The 16,838-nt window shown below is 42.5% G+C and overlaps 1 protein-coding gene across 2 annotated transcripts; it reads right to left on the bottom strand.

The window, feature by feature from the left end:
• Positions 1-91: 91 nt before the first annotated feature.
• On the bottom strand, positions 92-16,234 carry DIABLO (diablo IAP-binding mitochondrial protein). Of its 2 annotated transcripts, none has more exons than XM_027124915.1 (6): positions 16,122-16,234; positions 15,156-15,282; positions 11,971-12,102; positions 10,098-10,142; positions 9,817-9,913; positions 92-974 (listed from the first exon to the last, which is right to left on the bottom strand). In XM_027124915.1, the coding sequence occupies exons 1-6, from the start codon at positions 16,169-16,171 to the stop codon at positions 778-780; spliced, it is 648 nt and encodes a 215-aa protein (XP_026980716.1). In that variant the 5' UTR covers positions 16,172-16,234; the 3' UTR covers positions 92-777. The 2 variants fall into 2 exon arrangements, with proteins under 2 accessions (XP_026980716.1, XP_026980715.1); XM_027124914.1 differs by having other exon boundaries at positions 10,098-10,208.
• Positions 16,235-16,838: the final 604 nt, after the last annotated feature.

The raw sequence follows: 16,838 nt of genomic DNA on the forward strand, positions 1-16,838 counted from the left end.
GACTCCTGGAGCCCCTTGGGGCTCTTCCAGTCTGGAGAGGGTGGTGAAGGAGGGAGGCTGCCTAGGGCTCCAAAAGACACACACAAACATCTTTTTTAAATGCAAAAAAAAATTATTCTCCTTTAGATACAACGAGAAACTCCAAGGAAAAAAGGAAACGAGAAGTGTGTGTTGGAATAAGTTCTGTTAAGAGCACCAGGTAAACACTCTGCTCCAGTCCCTGGGCTTTTGGGCTTTTGGCTCCTTGGCCTGAGTTGTCCTTACAGGGTAATGGGGCCAGGTCACAGAAGGCATTAGAAACACTTACCAAAAAGAAATCTTACAAACACACAGGCTCCCCTTGCCCCAAAAAACTCATCCCTATGGAGGGAGCAAATACTAAGTCATATTTGAAAATGTAGATGGGAAACTGAGATTTAACAGCTACTAGTGGACATGACAGAGAAGGCCCCTTCTCTCTGGCCAGGTTGGTGAGATGCTCTGGGTGGGAGGTAAAAAGATCGATGGGTGAGAGGGCAGCTCTGCTGAGCAGGGTGAAATGTTAAACGGGGTGCAGTGCCCTGCAGGGCTAAGAACCAGGTCCAGTAGAAGCCTGAGACTGTGGAGATAGGGGTCAGGCACTCACAGCTCACAATGACCTCTGGTCTGATGGGCCAGGGCAGGACCTGCCTGCCATGCCTCTGTGCGGAGAGAAAGCTGTGCTGACCTGGGGCTGGATGGCGTCTGCCCTTGCTTTCCCCAGGCCGAGTGGGCAGACGTGGGCAGCAGCTCAGGCCCTCAATCCTCACGCAGGTAGGCCTCCTGCTCCGGCTCAGCCCTCTCATCCCCTTCCTCCTGTGTTTTCTGTCGGAGTTCTTCTGTCTGTGCTTCTGCCAACTTGGTTTCTGCTTTCTGGGAAAGCTGGCGCACCTCCTGCACCTGCGATCTCACCAGCTGGATATGACTCCTGGCGGTTACAGAGGCCTGGTCCGCTCCTGCCAAAAGATAGGCCACTTATGCTGAGTGGACACAAGGAGAGCCTGGGGGCTCTGTGGTTGTCATCTGAGCCTTTCTTGGGGCCACTTCCCCTGCCCTCCCTGCAAAGCAGAGAACCCTCTACCCTCCACATCCAGGTCTGCATTTTACTCTTTATTGTCAAAACCCTGGCATTTTCCTCCAGCTATCAGCAGCCATCATTGTTACAATTATCAAATGCAATTCCCACAATCATCTTTATAGCTACTCAGCTCTTAGTATAGATGTTTTAAGATTTTAATTTTTTTAACTGCACAATACATTTCTTTTTGACAAATGAAGAGATCACTAATAAAATTGTCAAACATCTCTTTCCTCACCCTACCGAATCTTCAGAGATAACACCTTTTAGAAGTTTAAAGGGCACCTTCCTCATCCTTTAAAATGTTACTATAAAGTAACATTTCATCTATTTACTAGATGGGCTGCTGTCCAATTCATGAACTGTTGAATAAAGCCAATTAGATCTTTTTAAAAAAGTTCCTACATTCATATGGAATACACAGAAAAAAATTTTATGACTATAAATCTACATAATGGCACAAACAGTATTTATTGAACATATTTTGCAATTTTGTTTTTGAGCGCTATCATTTTACCTGCTGCTAGTGTATTTCATAATATAGATATCCGTATTTATTAATTCATCTACAGAACACTCAAGCAGTTCTTTTCTATGTTATTGCATTAATGAGAACCTTTAGTACGATGTAGAAAGACAGTGGAGGATAGCAGGTGTCCTTTTATTTCTGACGTTGATGGAAATGCTTCTCACATTTCACTATGAAATAGGATTATTTAACCATCATGTTTAGAACATTCTCTCTATAATTGTACTCAGATTTAAATCGGAAATGGGCACTACATTTTACTGAAGGCTTCTGGGGCATACACTGATATGATTACACAAGTGGCTTTTCTCCTATAATCTACTGTAGATAATCTCAAGTAGTGAATTAAATGTTGATAGGGTTTTTGTTTTGCTATATGTAGATTTTTTTAAAATTTTATTTTTATTGAAATGTAGTTGATATACAATGTTGTGTTAGTTACTGCTGCACAGCAAAGTGATTCAGTTACACATATATATGCATTTTTTAAGATATTCTTTTCCATTATGGTTTATCATAAGATATTGAATAGAGTTCCTTGTGCAATACAGTAGGACCTTGTTGTTTATCCATCCTATATATAAAAGCTTACATCTGCTAACCCCAGCCTCCCACTCCATCCCTCCCCTAATGCCCTCGGCAACCACCAGTCTGTTCTCTATGTCCCTGATGTTGTTTCTGTTTCATAGATAAGTTCATTTATGTCATATTTTGGATTCCACATATAAGTGGTATCATACGGTATTTGTCTTTCTCTGACTTACTTCACCTAGTATGATAATCTCTAGTCGCATCCATGTTGCTGCAAATAGCATTATTTCGTTCTTTTTTATGGCTGAGTAGTATTCCATTGTATATATCTACATCTTCTTTATCCATTCATCTGTCAATGGAGATTTAAGTTGTTTCCATGCCTTGGCTATTGTGAATAGTGCTGCTGTGAACATAGGGGTGCATGTATTTTTTTTTTTTTGCATGTATTTTTTGAATTATAGTTTTGTCCAGATACATGCCCAGGAGTGGGATTGCTGGATCATATGGTGACTCTATTTTTAGCTTTCTGAGGAACCTCCATACAGTCTTCCACAGTGGCTGCACCAACTTACGTTCCCACCAACAGTGTAGGAGAGTTCCCTTTTCTCCACACCCTCCCCGGCATTTGTTATTTGTAGACTTTTTATTGATGGCCATTCTGACTGGCGTGGGGTGGTACCTCATTGTAGTTTTGATTTACATTTCTCTAATAATTAGCGATGTTGAGCATCTTTTCATGTGTCTATTGGCTGTATGTATTTCTTCTTTGGAGAAATGTCTGATTAAATGTTCTGTCCATTTTTCGATTGGGTTGTTTGCTTTTTTGTTGTTGAGTTGTAGGAGCTGTTTACATATTTTGGAAATTAAGCCCTTGTTAGTCACGTTGTTTGCAAATATTTTCTACCACTGTGTAGGTTGTCTTTTTGTTTTGTTTATGGTTTCCTTTGCTGTACAAAAGCTTTTAAATTTGATTAAGTCCCATTTGTTTACTTTTGTTTTTATTTCCATTGCCTTGGGAGACTGACCTAAGAAAACATTGCTATGATTTATGTCAGAGAATGTTGTGTCTATGTTCTCTTGATAGGTTTTTTAATATTGAATTATCATTTTATTTTGAAGATAAATGGCTATATTTGATTTATATCTATATTCATAAGTGATACTGAACTATAGTTTTTTTGTTCTGGTGCTGGGCAAGTCCAGTTTGGGATCAGGCCTATGCTGGTTTTAGACAATTATAATAGTTGGGAGGCTTGTCATCATTTTTTGGTACACTTTCTGTAACACAGGAATTGTGTTTCTTGAAGATTTAATAAAACTCTCCCACAAAACTGCCTGGGCTTAGTGTCTACTTTGGGGGAACAGATTCTTTGTGAATACTATTTCAACTTTTGTGGTTAGTGATCTTACTTAGATTCTTTACTTCTTGGGCCAACTCAGGATTTACATAAAGATCATAATATTCTCGTATGATTAAAAAAACCCTCCATATCTATAATAGCTCCTTCTGATGTTACTTTTGCTCTCTAAAAAGTTATACTTGCCAAACCTAATTTTTTTTTTTTTCAAACCTAATTTTTAAATTCTTTTCAAGGAACCGGAGTTTGCCTTTTTGACTATTTATTTTTGGCTGCGTTGTGTCTTCATTGCTGCACACAGGCTTTCTCTAATTGTGGCAAGCGGGGGCTGCTCTTCATTATGGTGTGTGGGCTTCTCATTGCAGTGGCTTCTCTTGTTGCGGTGCACGGGCTCTAGGCGTGCAGGCTTCAGTAGCTGTGGCACGCAGGCTCAGCAGTTGTGGCTTGCGGGCTCTAGAGCACAGGCTCAGTAGTTGTGGAGCACGGGCTTAGTTGCTCCACGGCATGTGGCATCTTCCCAGACCAGGGCTCGAACCTGTGTCCCCTGCATTGGCAGGTGGATTCTTAACCACTGCACCACCAGGGAAGTCCCTATTTCTTTTTAGTCTTCTTATACCTTTTCTTTTATTCCACATTGTCTGAATTTATTTTGCTTTCTCTAACTTACTGGGTTAAAAGTTTAATTTATTTTCAGTTCTTCTTAGTACAGTGAACATTACCTGTCACTTATGGCTGCTGTTCTTTTTATTTATGACATGTGCCTTTAAATAAGGGTCAATTTCTATTTAAGAGCTACTTTGTATACAACTCTCTGGGTCTGCTATATACAAGACTTATGACAGTTCTAAATACTTTTAAATTTCCATTTTTCTTTATTGAGGTATAGTTGATTTACAATAGTATATAAGTTTTAGGTGTACAACATAGTTATTCACAATTTTTAAAGGTTCTAATCCATTTATAGTTACTATAAAATACTGGCTATGTTTTCTGTTCAGTATATCCTTGCAGCTTATTTATTTAATACATAGTAGTTTATACCTCTTCATCCTCTCCCCACTGGTAACCACTAGTTTGTTCTTTGTTCTCTGTGAGTCTGTTTTGTTATATTCACTAGTTTATTTTTTAGATTCCACATATAAGTGATATACAGTATTTGTCTTTGTGTCTGACTTATTTCACTAAGACTAAACCTTGCAAGTCCATCCATGTTGTTGCAAATGGCAAAATTTCATTCTTTTATGGCTGAGTAATATTCCACTGTATATATACACCACATCTTTATCCATTCATCTGTTGATGGACACTTAGGTTGCTTCCAAATCTTGGCTATTGTAAATAATGCTGCTATGAACATTGGGGTGCATATTTCTTTTTGAATTCACAGTTTCATTTTCTTCAGAGATATACCTAGGAGTGGAAAGGAATTGCTGGATCATATGGTGGTTCTATTTTTTTTTCCTTTTTTTTTTTTTTTTTTTGCTGTGCTGCTCAGCTTGTGGGATCTTAGTTCCCCAACCAGGGATTGAACCCGTGCCCTCGGCAATGAAAATGCAGAGTCCTAAACACTGGACCACCAGGGAATTCCCACTATTTTCAGTTTGTTTATTTTTACCGTCTTTTTAAAAAAATTTTTATTGGAGTATAATTGATTTGTTTTAGGTGTACAGTAAGGTGTATCAGTTATACATATATGTATATCCAGTCTTTTTTAGATTCTTTTCCCATATAGGCCATTACAGAGTATTGAGTTCCCTGTGCTATACAGTAGGTCCTTATTAATTATCTATTTTATACATAGTAGTGTATATATGTCAATCCCAATCTCTCAATTTATCCATCCCCCCACCCTTCCCCCCCCATAACCATAAGTTTGTTTTCTACATCTGTGACTATTTCTGTTTTGTAAATAAGTTCATTTGTATCATTTTTTTTCTTTGGTTCCACAGATAAGCAATATCATATTTGTCTTTCTCTGACTTACTTCACTCAGTACGACTATCTCTAGGTCCACCCGTGTTGCTGCAAATGGCATTATTTTGTTCTTTTTTATGGCTGAGTAATATCCCATTGTATATATGTAGCACATCTTCTCTATCCACTCTTCTGTAGATGGACATTTAGGTTGCTTCCAAATCTTGGCTACTGTAAACAGTGATGTAGTGAACACTGGGGTGGCATGTATCTTTTCAAATTATGGTTTTCTTTGGATATATGCCCAGGAGCGGGATTGCTGGATCATATGGTAGTTCTATTTTCAGTTTTTTAAGGAAACTCCATACTGTTCTCCACAATGGTTGTACCAATTTACATTCCCACCCACAGTGTAGGAGGGTTCCCTTTTCTCTATACCCTTTCCAGTATTTATTGTTTGTAGATTTTTTGATGATGGCCATTCTGACCAGTGTGAGGTGACACCTCATTGCAGTTTTGATTTGCATTTCTCTAATAATTAGCGATATTGACATCTTCTAATGTGCTTCTTGGCCATCTGTATGTCTTCTTTGGCAAAATGTTTATTTAGATCTTCTGCCCATATTTTGATTGGGTTGTTTTTCTGTTACTGGGCTGCATGAACTGTTTGTATATTTTGGAGATTAATCCCTTGTTGGGCACTTCGTGTTGGGCACTTTGTTTGCAAATATTTTCTCCCATTCTATAGGTTGTCTTTTTGTTTTGTTTATGGTTTCCTTTGCTGTGCAAAAGCTTTTAAGTTTAATTAGGATCTATTTGTTTATTTTTATTTTCATTACTCTAGGAGGTGGATCAAAAAAGATATTGCTGTGATTTATGTCAGTGTTCTGCCTGTTTTCCTCTAAGAGTTTTATAGTGTCTGGCCTTACATTTAGGTCTTTAATCCATTTTGAGTTTATTTTTGTGTATGGTGTTAGAGTGTGTTCTAATTTCATTCTTTCACATGTAGCTGTCCAGTTTTCCCAGCACCACTTATTGAAAAAAGAGACTGTCTTTTCGCCATTGCATATTCTTGCCTCCTTTGTCATAGATTGGTTGACCATAGGTGTGTGGGTTTATTTTATTTTTTGAGGAAACTCCATACTGTTTATCACAGTGGCTGCACTATTTTACATTACTACTAACAGTGTACTAGGGTTCTTTTCTCCACATTCTCACCGACATTTGTTATTTATGATCTTTTTATGATAGCCATTCTGACAGGTGAGGTGATATATCTCATTGTGGTTTTGATTTGCATTTCTCTGATGATTAGCGATGTCAAGCATCTTTTCATGCACCCATTGGCCATCTGTACGTTGTCTTTGGAAAATGTCTATTCAGATCCTTCCATTTTTAAATCAGGGGTTTCTTTTGATATTGAGTTGTATGGGTTAAATTTCCATTTTGATTTTTGGTGAGGAAGGGGGGGTATCAGTAATTGCTGAGTCTTTGTCACTTGGCATAAAAATCAATTTTTGTACATGTTGTATACTATTTGAATTTGAAGAGAATTTTTTTTGGGGGGGAGGACAAAATTTTGTATTCAGTATATGCATTTGGTTAAGCTTTTAAAAATCATTCTGTTCCAACACTTAATAGTTTTAATTGTTTTGGTCTTGACCTGTGAGCCTGAGATGTGTATAAAGCTCCATTTCTCCTTGTAAATCTATCAGTTTTTGCCTCATTAGACACGCACTTCATGATTGATGTCTTGATGAATTGTTCAGTCCCTTTTAATGCTTTTTGTCTTGAATCCCCCTTCTGATTCTGACATTGCTCTGCCACCTTTTTTGGGGTAGATTTCTTTTTGTTAGTAATGGTTCAGTTTATCTTAAAATTCTAAACCTTCCTATGCGTTTTTGTTTTAGATGTGCCTCTGTAAACAGTTTTAGCTAGAATTATTTTTTAATACATTCAGGAAGTATTTAATATGTAAATTTATTCTTATTGTGATTACTGATATTTGAATGTGTTCTATTTTAGTTTGCATTTTCTAATTAACAGGCTTTATTTCTTAAACCTTTCCTGCCTTAACTGAATTTTATCAACTCCCTCCCCCTTTTTTTTTTTGCGGTACGCAGGCCTCTCACTGTTGTGGCCTCTCCCGTTGCGGAGCACAGGCTCCAGACGCGCAGGCCCAGCAGCCACAGCTCACAGGCCCAGCTGCTCTGCAGCACGTGGGATCCTCCCGGACCGGGCACGAACCCCTGTCCCCTGCATCGGCAGGTGGACTCTCAACCACTGTGCCACCAGTGAAGCCCCTCCCCCCCCCAATTCTTTTTGAAGTGTTTAACAATGTCTAATGTTAAGCCATTGTCTCTCTTCTCGAGCAAGAAAGCTTAGCATGCTTTCACTTCTTCCCCAAACTGATTTGATTACTTAAAAGTTTAACACTCAGGGGGCTTCCCTGGTGGCACAGTGGTTGAGAATCTGCCTGCCAATGCAGGGGACACAGTTCAGTCCCTGGCCCAAGAAGATTCCACATGCTGCAGAGCAACTAAGCCTGTGCGCCACAACTACTGAAGCCTGCATGCCTACAGCCCATGCTCCATGAGAGAAGCCACAGCAATGAGAAGCCTGTGCACTGCAACAAAGAGTAGCCCCCCGCAACTAGAGAAAGCCCGTGCACAGCAACGAAGACCCAACACAGCCAAAAATAAATAAATTTATTTAAAAAAAAAAGAACACTCAGAGCTTTTGACAAGTTTTACTAAATTTTCTTCATTAGTTTTGTATCTCAGTTGCTTCTTTCTAAACTAATTTTTCTTTACAGAGTAGTTTTTCCAGAAAGTATAAGCAGTTGGTAAGCTGAGTCTTTATGTCTGAAAACATCTTTTATTCTCACATTTTAAAGATATCTGGATGGTTATTTTTTGTCATCTTGCATCTAGGGTTGCAGATAAGAAGATTAATGTTTGATTATACTTCCTTTGTAAGTAACTTATTTTCTTATAGTTTTTATGATTTTTCTTTGTATAGTTTGTTTTCTTTTTTTTTTTTTTTTTTACCATATGAGATATATTTATATTTTAAATTCTGTTCAGAACCTTTGTGAGCCCTTTCAATCAGTTCTGGGAAAATGTCTTTTTTCAGATAATGCTTATAATTTACTCTCCCTCTTTTCTCCTGCTAGATCTAAGCCTAGTGAGTGGTGAGGGCTGCCTGGGACTGTTCCTGCTGTAGAACCCTCAGCAAACCTCCCTGTTCACTGCACCTGGAAACCCTGCTCCCACCTTTGGTGTGCCACTACTAAAATGCTACTTTTATACTTCTGTTTCGCTGTTCATCCCAATCCTGTTTTCAGAATCTCTTATTCCCCGGGGCATTAGTTAACTAAGAATTTTTTTGGTTTTACTTAAAAAATCTTTTATATCTTTAAGATTTCAGAAAACAAGAGCACTTTAACAAACCAGTTTCCTAATAAGAACTTCTGTGGTGACATAGTTTGGGCCCAACCAGGTAAGATGTCAAATGAGGGGTTCCCTCAAATACATTTAATTAGAAAACCATTCAGCTCAAGCCCACTGGATGGATAGTGATGGTTTAAAAACACCTGGTGAATGAATAACTGCATTTTCTATACTCAGGCACCAAGGCACAGAGGATGAAGCCCTGGCTACCAGGGGCAAAGGCTTTAGAATCTGACCTACTTTGCTGAATCCCAGTTTGGCTGCTTACTTACTGTGTACCACAGCACGCTGGGTGAATTACTTAACCCCCGCTATCTGCCAGTTTCTTCATCTATAAAGTGGGAATGATGATAGTAACTCCTACTTTAAAGGAACTATGGGGGTTAAAGGTCTATAAAATGTTTATCACAAAGCCTGAAATATAGATACTATTCATAAATTATCCAGGTTATTAAAAAATAAATGTTCAAAACCTATTTGGAGGGCTCCCCTGGTGGTGCAGTGGTTGGGAGTCCGCCTGCCGATGCAGGGGACACGGATTTGTGCCCCGGTCCGGGAAGATCCCACATGCCGCACAGCGGCTGGGCCCATGAGCCATGGCCGCTAAGCCTGCGCGTCCAGAGCCTGTGCTCCGCAGCGGGAGAGGCCACAACAGTGAGAGGCCTGCGTACCGCAAAAAAAAACAAACACCTATTTGGAAGCAATCAAAATTTCCAGCTGACAATAGTTTTATCATTTCTCATTTTCTAGATATTAACTAGCTTCTATGGGTCTGGTCTACAAGGGCATTAATTTTTCCTTTGTGCAGATGAAATATTGGTTAATATATTGGAAATGGGAACATTTTCCCACAAGGTTATAGCCACAATATCCCTTACTTTTCAGCTAGATGAAAACTCAAAGAGCACCTCCATAGTAAGAAATGTAACCTACCGGTTTGGTATGCAGCTTCTGCTGCCATCTCTGAGAGACTAACTGCAGTCATCCAGGTGGTTTCCAACTTCAAGTACTCTTGCTGTTTTGAAGTCATCTATAAATTAAACAAAGCACTTCAGACAACATGACTCTGCATTACATCATTAAGCACATTTAAATGGACTTATTCAATAGTAGACTGAGAGAACAGCTACTGGTAAAACACCTTCATTCAATCATTTAGATAACCACAATGAGGCAGGAGCACTAATACAGAAACGCCAAGTAACTTTGCTCACCTCAACTCTGGCTCCTATGATCACCTGCCACACTGCGTCTTCCTCCTGTGAATTCATTTTCCCAAGTAAACTTGTGTATTGTCGGTACAGAGAACTTAAGGTATAAACAGCCTACAAATATAGAATAAATGAGTAAAATAAGTGAGGCATATTAGGGTTAGTGAGACTTACACCTCAAGGTTAAGTCACATTGCAGCAAACTGACTCTTCAGTCCTTCTGCTTCACTGAACCTGCACTATTGTATGAAGTAGAGGCATTATCCTAGGACATCAGTATCTCCACTTGTCAACTTTAGCGGGCTTCCCTGGTGGCACAGTGGTTGAGAGTCCGCCTGCTGATGCAGGGGACGCGGGTTCGTGCCCCGGTCCAGGAATATCCCACATGCTGCAGAGCGGCCGGGTCCATGAGCCAGGGCTGCTGAGCCGGCACGTCCAGAGCCTGTGCTCCGCAACGGGAGAGGCCACAACAGTGAGAGGCCCACGTACCGCGAAAAAAAAACAACACTTTTTAGCAATTTAGACATACAAAAAGAACATAATGCAGATGGAAAACTCAGAAAACTGGGAATAAAGCTGCTGGAAAATGAAGGTAAAGAAACATATAAATGAGACTCTTAAAAATGATTCTGATTATCCATATACTCTCTATTAGATCAGTGGTTTTTAAACTGTCCTCACACAGAAGCCCCTGGTACCCCCAACTGAACCAGATCAGCATGGTCCCCCTGTCTTATATACTGGGCTACTATATTTAAGATTTTTCTTTTAAAAAGGGTTCCTGGACAGTGAGGCCAACCACAGCCCCTTCCCAGAGGGTGAGTGTCCCACCTGCAGGGGCCCTACATTAAATGAGGATGAAGCAAAACTCTAGTTCAAAAAGATACACGCACCCCTATGTTCACAGCAGCACTATTTACAGTAGCCAAGATATGGAAGCAACCTAAATGTCCACTGACAGATGAATGGGTAAAGAAGATGTGGTACATATATACAGTGGAATATTACTCAGCCATAAAAAAGAATGGAACAGGTGCTTCCCTGGTGGCACAGTGGCTTCCCTGGTGGCACAAGAATCTGCCTGCCAACACAGGGGACACAGGTTCAAGCCCTGGTCTGGGAAGATCCCACATGCTGCGGAGCAACTAAGCCCGTGCGCCACAACTACTGAGTCTGCCCTAGAGCCTGCGAGCCGCAACTACTGAAGCTTGCACGCTTAGAGCCCATGCTCTGCAACAAGAGAAGTCACCACAAGGAGAAGCCCACACACCGCAATGAAGAGTAGCCCCCGCTTGCCACAACTAGAGAAAGCCCATGCGCAGCAACAAAGACGCAACTCAGCCAAAAATAAATAAATAAATAAGGAGGTGAGGGAAAGATGGATTGGGAGTTTGGGATTAGCAGATGCAAACTATTATACAGAGAATGGATAAACAACAAGGTCCTACTGTATAGCACAGGGAAGTATATTCAATATCCTGTGATCATAATGGAAAAGAATATGAAGAATATATGTGTAACTGAATCACTTTGCTGTACAGTAGAAATTAACACAACATTGTAAATCAACTATACTTCAGTAAAAAAAAAAATTTTTAAATAAAATAATAAAAAGGGTTCATGGAGAAAGTCTAAAAACCAGTAATTTAGGTCAGGACTCAACCAACTTTTTTTTGTAAAGGGCCAGAGAGTGGCCCTACAGTCTCTGTTTGCAACTATTCAACTCACAAAAGCAGTCATAGAGAATACACAAAAAACGAGCCTGACCGTGTACCAATCAAACTACAAACGCAGGCATCAGACCCGATTTGATCTGTGAGCCATAGTTTGCTAACCACTGACTTAGATGACCAAGACTTAACAAGAGGACACTTACCTTAGTATATTCAGTGATTGCTTCAATCAATGCATATGTGGTCTGAGAGAGAAAGGTAGAGGTGCTATCTGTTACCAAAGACACAGCCCTCCTCGTTAATGCATCATTACTAAGAGAATGAGGCTCCGGTTTCTGAAACACACAAACATTTTTAGTCAATTTCGAACCTAAAGCTCCAGCTGAGATCATATACAGCCAAGTGAAAAATGTAATTCTCACACTGCAACTGCACTATGATGCTTCTGTTAACTTTTTCTTTTTAAGCTTTATTTTCGCTATTTAAGACAACATATGAAAATAATTCTAGAATATGCTTTCTACATACTTTTGTTGCTTATTCTCTGCTCCAAAAAGCAAAGTATTTCTTTGTATCAAATAAAAGGCTAGTATTTATAATCAACAAATTTCATGAAGTTATGATTCATTCATTACCACAGTGCTAGATGCTTGGGATATAAAGATAAACTAGAAAATTAATGCAATCAAGTACCATGGGAGCTGTGGAAGAAGTCTGGAGGGGCACACGTAAGACAGCAATCACTTCTACATCGAATGAGAATAACTTAGAAAAGGCTTCAGAGAGGTAATAAGGATTAAGCTGAGTCTAAGAAAGTAAATGGTGGAGAGGGCAAATCTGCAGAATGAGCTGTACAGTCTTGATGCAGGGGAGAGGAGACGCCTCCCTCTGACCTCAGCTGTTATGTTTAAAAAAAAAAAAAGGGCAGTATAACTATCTCACGAGTTAAGGGAATGTGGTGGCCACCCTGATTAAATATTGGCAACTATGATGACAAGTCATCCCTAACTCTCCCTTTTTCTCCCATAGCAGAGGATTTATTGTATCATAACTAACAAACCAATCCCTCTATCATCTGTTGTCTTTTTGCTATTTAAAGTATAAGCACCCTGAATCACTGCCTGTTGAAAGTAGCAATCAAGAAATATCTCTGATACACGAACAAATCATGAATTTTATCATATTTATATTTCATTCAATCAACTAAGTATTCATTATGTACCTCACACTGAGGGGCTAGAAAGGAAAGAATATCATCTCTGCTCATGAGAAGCTAATTTTGACCTATTCTGATAGTTTGTGTCTTCATAATGCTCTCCATTTTACAATGCACGTTTACTTGTTCCTCACAACAGTCTAGGTATTAGCACTTCTCTTTTAATGAGGAAACGGAAGCTCAGAATAGTTATGTAACTCTCCTCAAAAGTACGCATGTAGACCTCAAACCAAATCTTCTCACTCCAAAGTTTCCATTATGCTCTGCTGACTCGGGAGTCAAACAGATTATCATCAAATATCAAAATAGACAATATAAGTGGTCAGAGAGGGAAATCATTGTTGGCCAGGAACTAGGAAAGGCTTTAAAAAGAGGTGGGATTTGGGTCTCAAGACAACTAGGATTAGAATGGACATGCGTCCTGGGTTAGAAGAAACAATGAGGAAAAGAATACATATGATGTATGCAGGGGCTGTCGGGAATCTAGCCTGGTTGGAGTGGATGGCACAAGGGAGATGAGACTGGCTAGGGCACTGGAGTGCGGGGAGAGTTCGCTGGATTTTAGTTCTGTAACACATTACGGGGAGCCACTGCAGGCTCTGAAGAATGGAAGTGGCATTGCTGTTCCTGCAGGAGAATGACTAGAGGCTCCTGTCAACCAGAGGCTCCTGTCAACCAGAGGCTCCTGTCAACCAGAGGCTCCTGGCATGTGGCCTAGAACTGAGGTAACTAGGGCTTAAGAATAGTATACGAACTAGAAAGGACAAACACAGGGGACTTCGCTGGTGGCACAGTGGTTAAGACTCTGCGCTCCCAATGCAGTGGGCCCGGGTTCTGTCTCTGGTCAGGGAACTAGATCCCACATGCGTGCCGCAACTAAGGAGCCGGGGAGCCACAACTAAGACCCAGCGCAACCAAACAAATAAATAAAATAGGTAAACATTAAAAAATATATAAAGGACAAACACACAAAAAATCTTCTGGAGGAAGAAAGAAAAGGCTGTCCTAACAATGACTGAAAATGGCTTGGTGTTCAAGTAAGGATTTTAGGGTTAAAGGGTCATTAGTACACAGAGATGAGGGCTGAAGTGAGGCACAAAAAGGGAAAGGCTCATGAGTGAGCCTCAGAAGATGCTGAAAATACTTGTGATAGATGGAATTAATCTTGTTGCTGTGATAAACACACATTTAAGTATCAGGAACGTTTTGCCAAAATGGGGTTTGCCGATTTCTTATTTAGCTCTTCCTGATAAAGCATATAACCAACTGTTTTTTAATAAGGTACCACTTTCATATCACTGTCTACTTGACAACTCCACCTAGATGTCATTTCCAAAACTGAACTCTTGGTTTCTTCCTCCCAAAACCCATTCCCCTCCATCCCAGTATACGGCAACACCATTCTCTCCGTTGCTTAGGCCTTTTTAAAGCACTGGAAGCGAAGTTATATACTTCACACCTAACCCATCGGCAACTCCTGCTGATGGCATTCAGCCCGCTCCCCCACCCGAGCCAAGCCCGTGATCATCTCATGCCTGGACCCCTGCTGGTCTTTTTAGTTCCACACAGCAACCTTTAAAAACTTATGTCAGATCATAATAATCTTATGTTAAAATCCTCTGTGGCTTCTTTTCCATAATAAAATCCAAAGCTCTACAATGGCCCACAAAGTACAGAAGTCGAAGCACATTCTGGTCCTGAGCTAACTCTGTGAGCTGAGTTCATCTATTTCTCTCTCTCTCTCCCCCTCTCATTCCACTTTCTCCTCTTCCGTATCTCCAGAATGTAAGCTTTATGAAAGCAGAAACTTCGTTTGATTTGCTCGTACGGTCTCAGTGTGTATGGCACATAAAAGTTGCCCAATAAATTTTTATTGAATGAAAGACTATTGTGTTGATACTGTAATATGTTTTCTTTCTTCCCTCTTTATACAATCTGACCTACCTGACATAGTGTTCCTACCAAATAATACTATTAAAATGGAAACATTACTATATTTGCTCACCTCTGAAAAGATGCCGATACACTAGAAAGTATACCATCACATGCGGGTGAGGAGGGGCGCGGGGTAAAACCATGAGAGCTTGTCAGATGCTTCACTGCCCACCTGGGACTTCAAGAGGACACAGTACACAAAGACAAACAACACGGAGTGACAGGACAGTACTTCACCTGGGCAATAGGAACTGCACACAGGGTTACCCCAAATCCAGCAGCCACAGTTTTGTGCCATGGTCTTATCAATTCCGAGAAACGGCGCTTCTCACAGTTAGCCACGACTGGCACGCACCGTTTGTACCTAGAAACAGAAGTCAAATTTAGTAAGGCACAACCACCAACCTGTAAAAGCCTCTTCAACTTACTGGTATTTGCAGGGGCTGGAGACTCAAACTCGGGCCACGCTGGAACCCAAATGACGACGTAGGGTGGCCTTGCACACGACAGGGCTCTGTGGGGAGCTGCGTGGACTGGAAAGGCCCGGGCTCGAAGAAACCGCTACTTGGCTCCCCGCGCGGGAATGCGGGCCGATGGTGCCGCAGTTTAAGAGTTACCAGGTGTGGACGTTTAAGAGGTGGTCTCAAAGCTTTTTAAAAACTCAGGCCAAAATAAAACGCTTCTGCAGGCAGGATTTAGCGCTGGCCCTCTGGCCTAGGCTGCAAGGGCTCTGATGGTCCCCTGGAGCCCGCAGGCGTCAAGAGGCCGAGGGAGCAGGGCCCGCGGGGAGACAGGCAAGTTCCTGGGGCTCCTCCGCCCTCACGGAAAACCTCCTCCGGGAACCCGCCGCCTGCCCGGGCCTCTTCCCCTACTCTCCCCAGTGACTTCAATGGGCCAACGAGAGTCACTTCGCGGGCAGGCCGAGCGCCCCCCAAAAGACAGCCCGACGGTGAGGGAACGCGCTTTCGGTAGGTGGGAAAACGGAAAAGCCGTCAGTGAGACACGAAGCCCGGGCTTGGCCGAGGAGGCGGGAGGCCTCTGGCTAGAGGCAGAGGCGGGACGTCCTCAGACCTCCGAGAGGGGCGGGACGCCGTGACCCTCTCGGCCGAGAAGGGAAGCGCGCGCCCGCAAGGCCGGGGCTGCGGCCCGAGTGCAGCGCTCTCAGCGTCCCCTCCCTCTGACCTACACGACCTGAAGCCCTACCTGAAGAAGAAGGCTACGCTCCGCGACAGCCAACTCCGTAGAGCCGCCATTCCGCGTCTGACGGCCCCCACACGCAAACGCCGGAAGTGACGCCACTTCGTGAGCGGGGGGCGGGGCACGGCCCCCACATGAGAGGGCCTCTTCGCATGACCACGCCCCCCGCCCGAGAGCGCAGCCGGGATTGGACAGACGGGGAGAGAGGGGGCGGGGCTGAAGGTAACGGCTATAACAGCCTGGCCGGACACACAACTGCCGGAGCTTCCGCGTGGGGCGGGGCGGGCCGTGTGAGGGCGCGGAGCGGGCGGAGCCAAGTCGGCTGTTGTGGAGTGTGGTTGGACTGGGGCCCTTCACCTCGGGAGAGTTCTCTCGTTAGCTGGCAGTGCGGGTCCGTCAGGACAGAAGTCGGAGGCGGAGTAGCGATCTGCTGGGCAGGCTGCTGCTGGGGCGGGGGTCAGGGCGGGAGGCGGGAGGGGCGGGAGCCGGGCCAGGGGCGCTGTCACTTCAGCACCAGGAAATAGGTGGTCCAGCCGGCCAGCAGCAGCGCCCCGATGAGCACCGTGTAGCTGAGGAGCACGAAGGCCAGCAGCTCCCGCAGCAGCTGCAGCACGTGGATAGTGGTCGAGGCCGGCATCGCCCTGCGCGGGAGGCCCGAGGACCTGCGGGGCAGGGCACCCGGGAGACCCTGAGCACGCAAAGAGGACGGTTCTCTCCCCTTGA

This window comes from Aethalodelphis obliquidens, unplaced genomic scaffold (genome assembly GCF_003676395.1).
Source record: "Aethalodelphis obliquidens isolate GAN/ISIS:26980383/991018 unplaced genomic scaffold, ASM367639v1 scaffold28, whole genome shotgun sequence".
Classification (NCBI taxonomy): domain Eukaryota; kingdom Metazoa; phylum Chordata; class Mammalia; order Artiodactyla; family Delphinidae; genus Aethalodelphis; species Aethalodelphis obliquidens.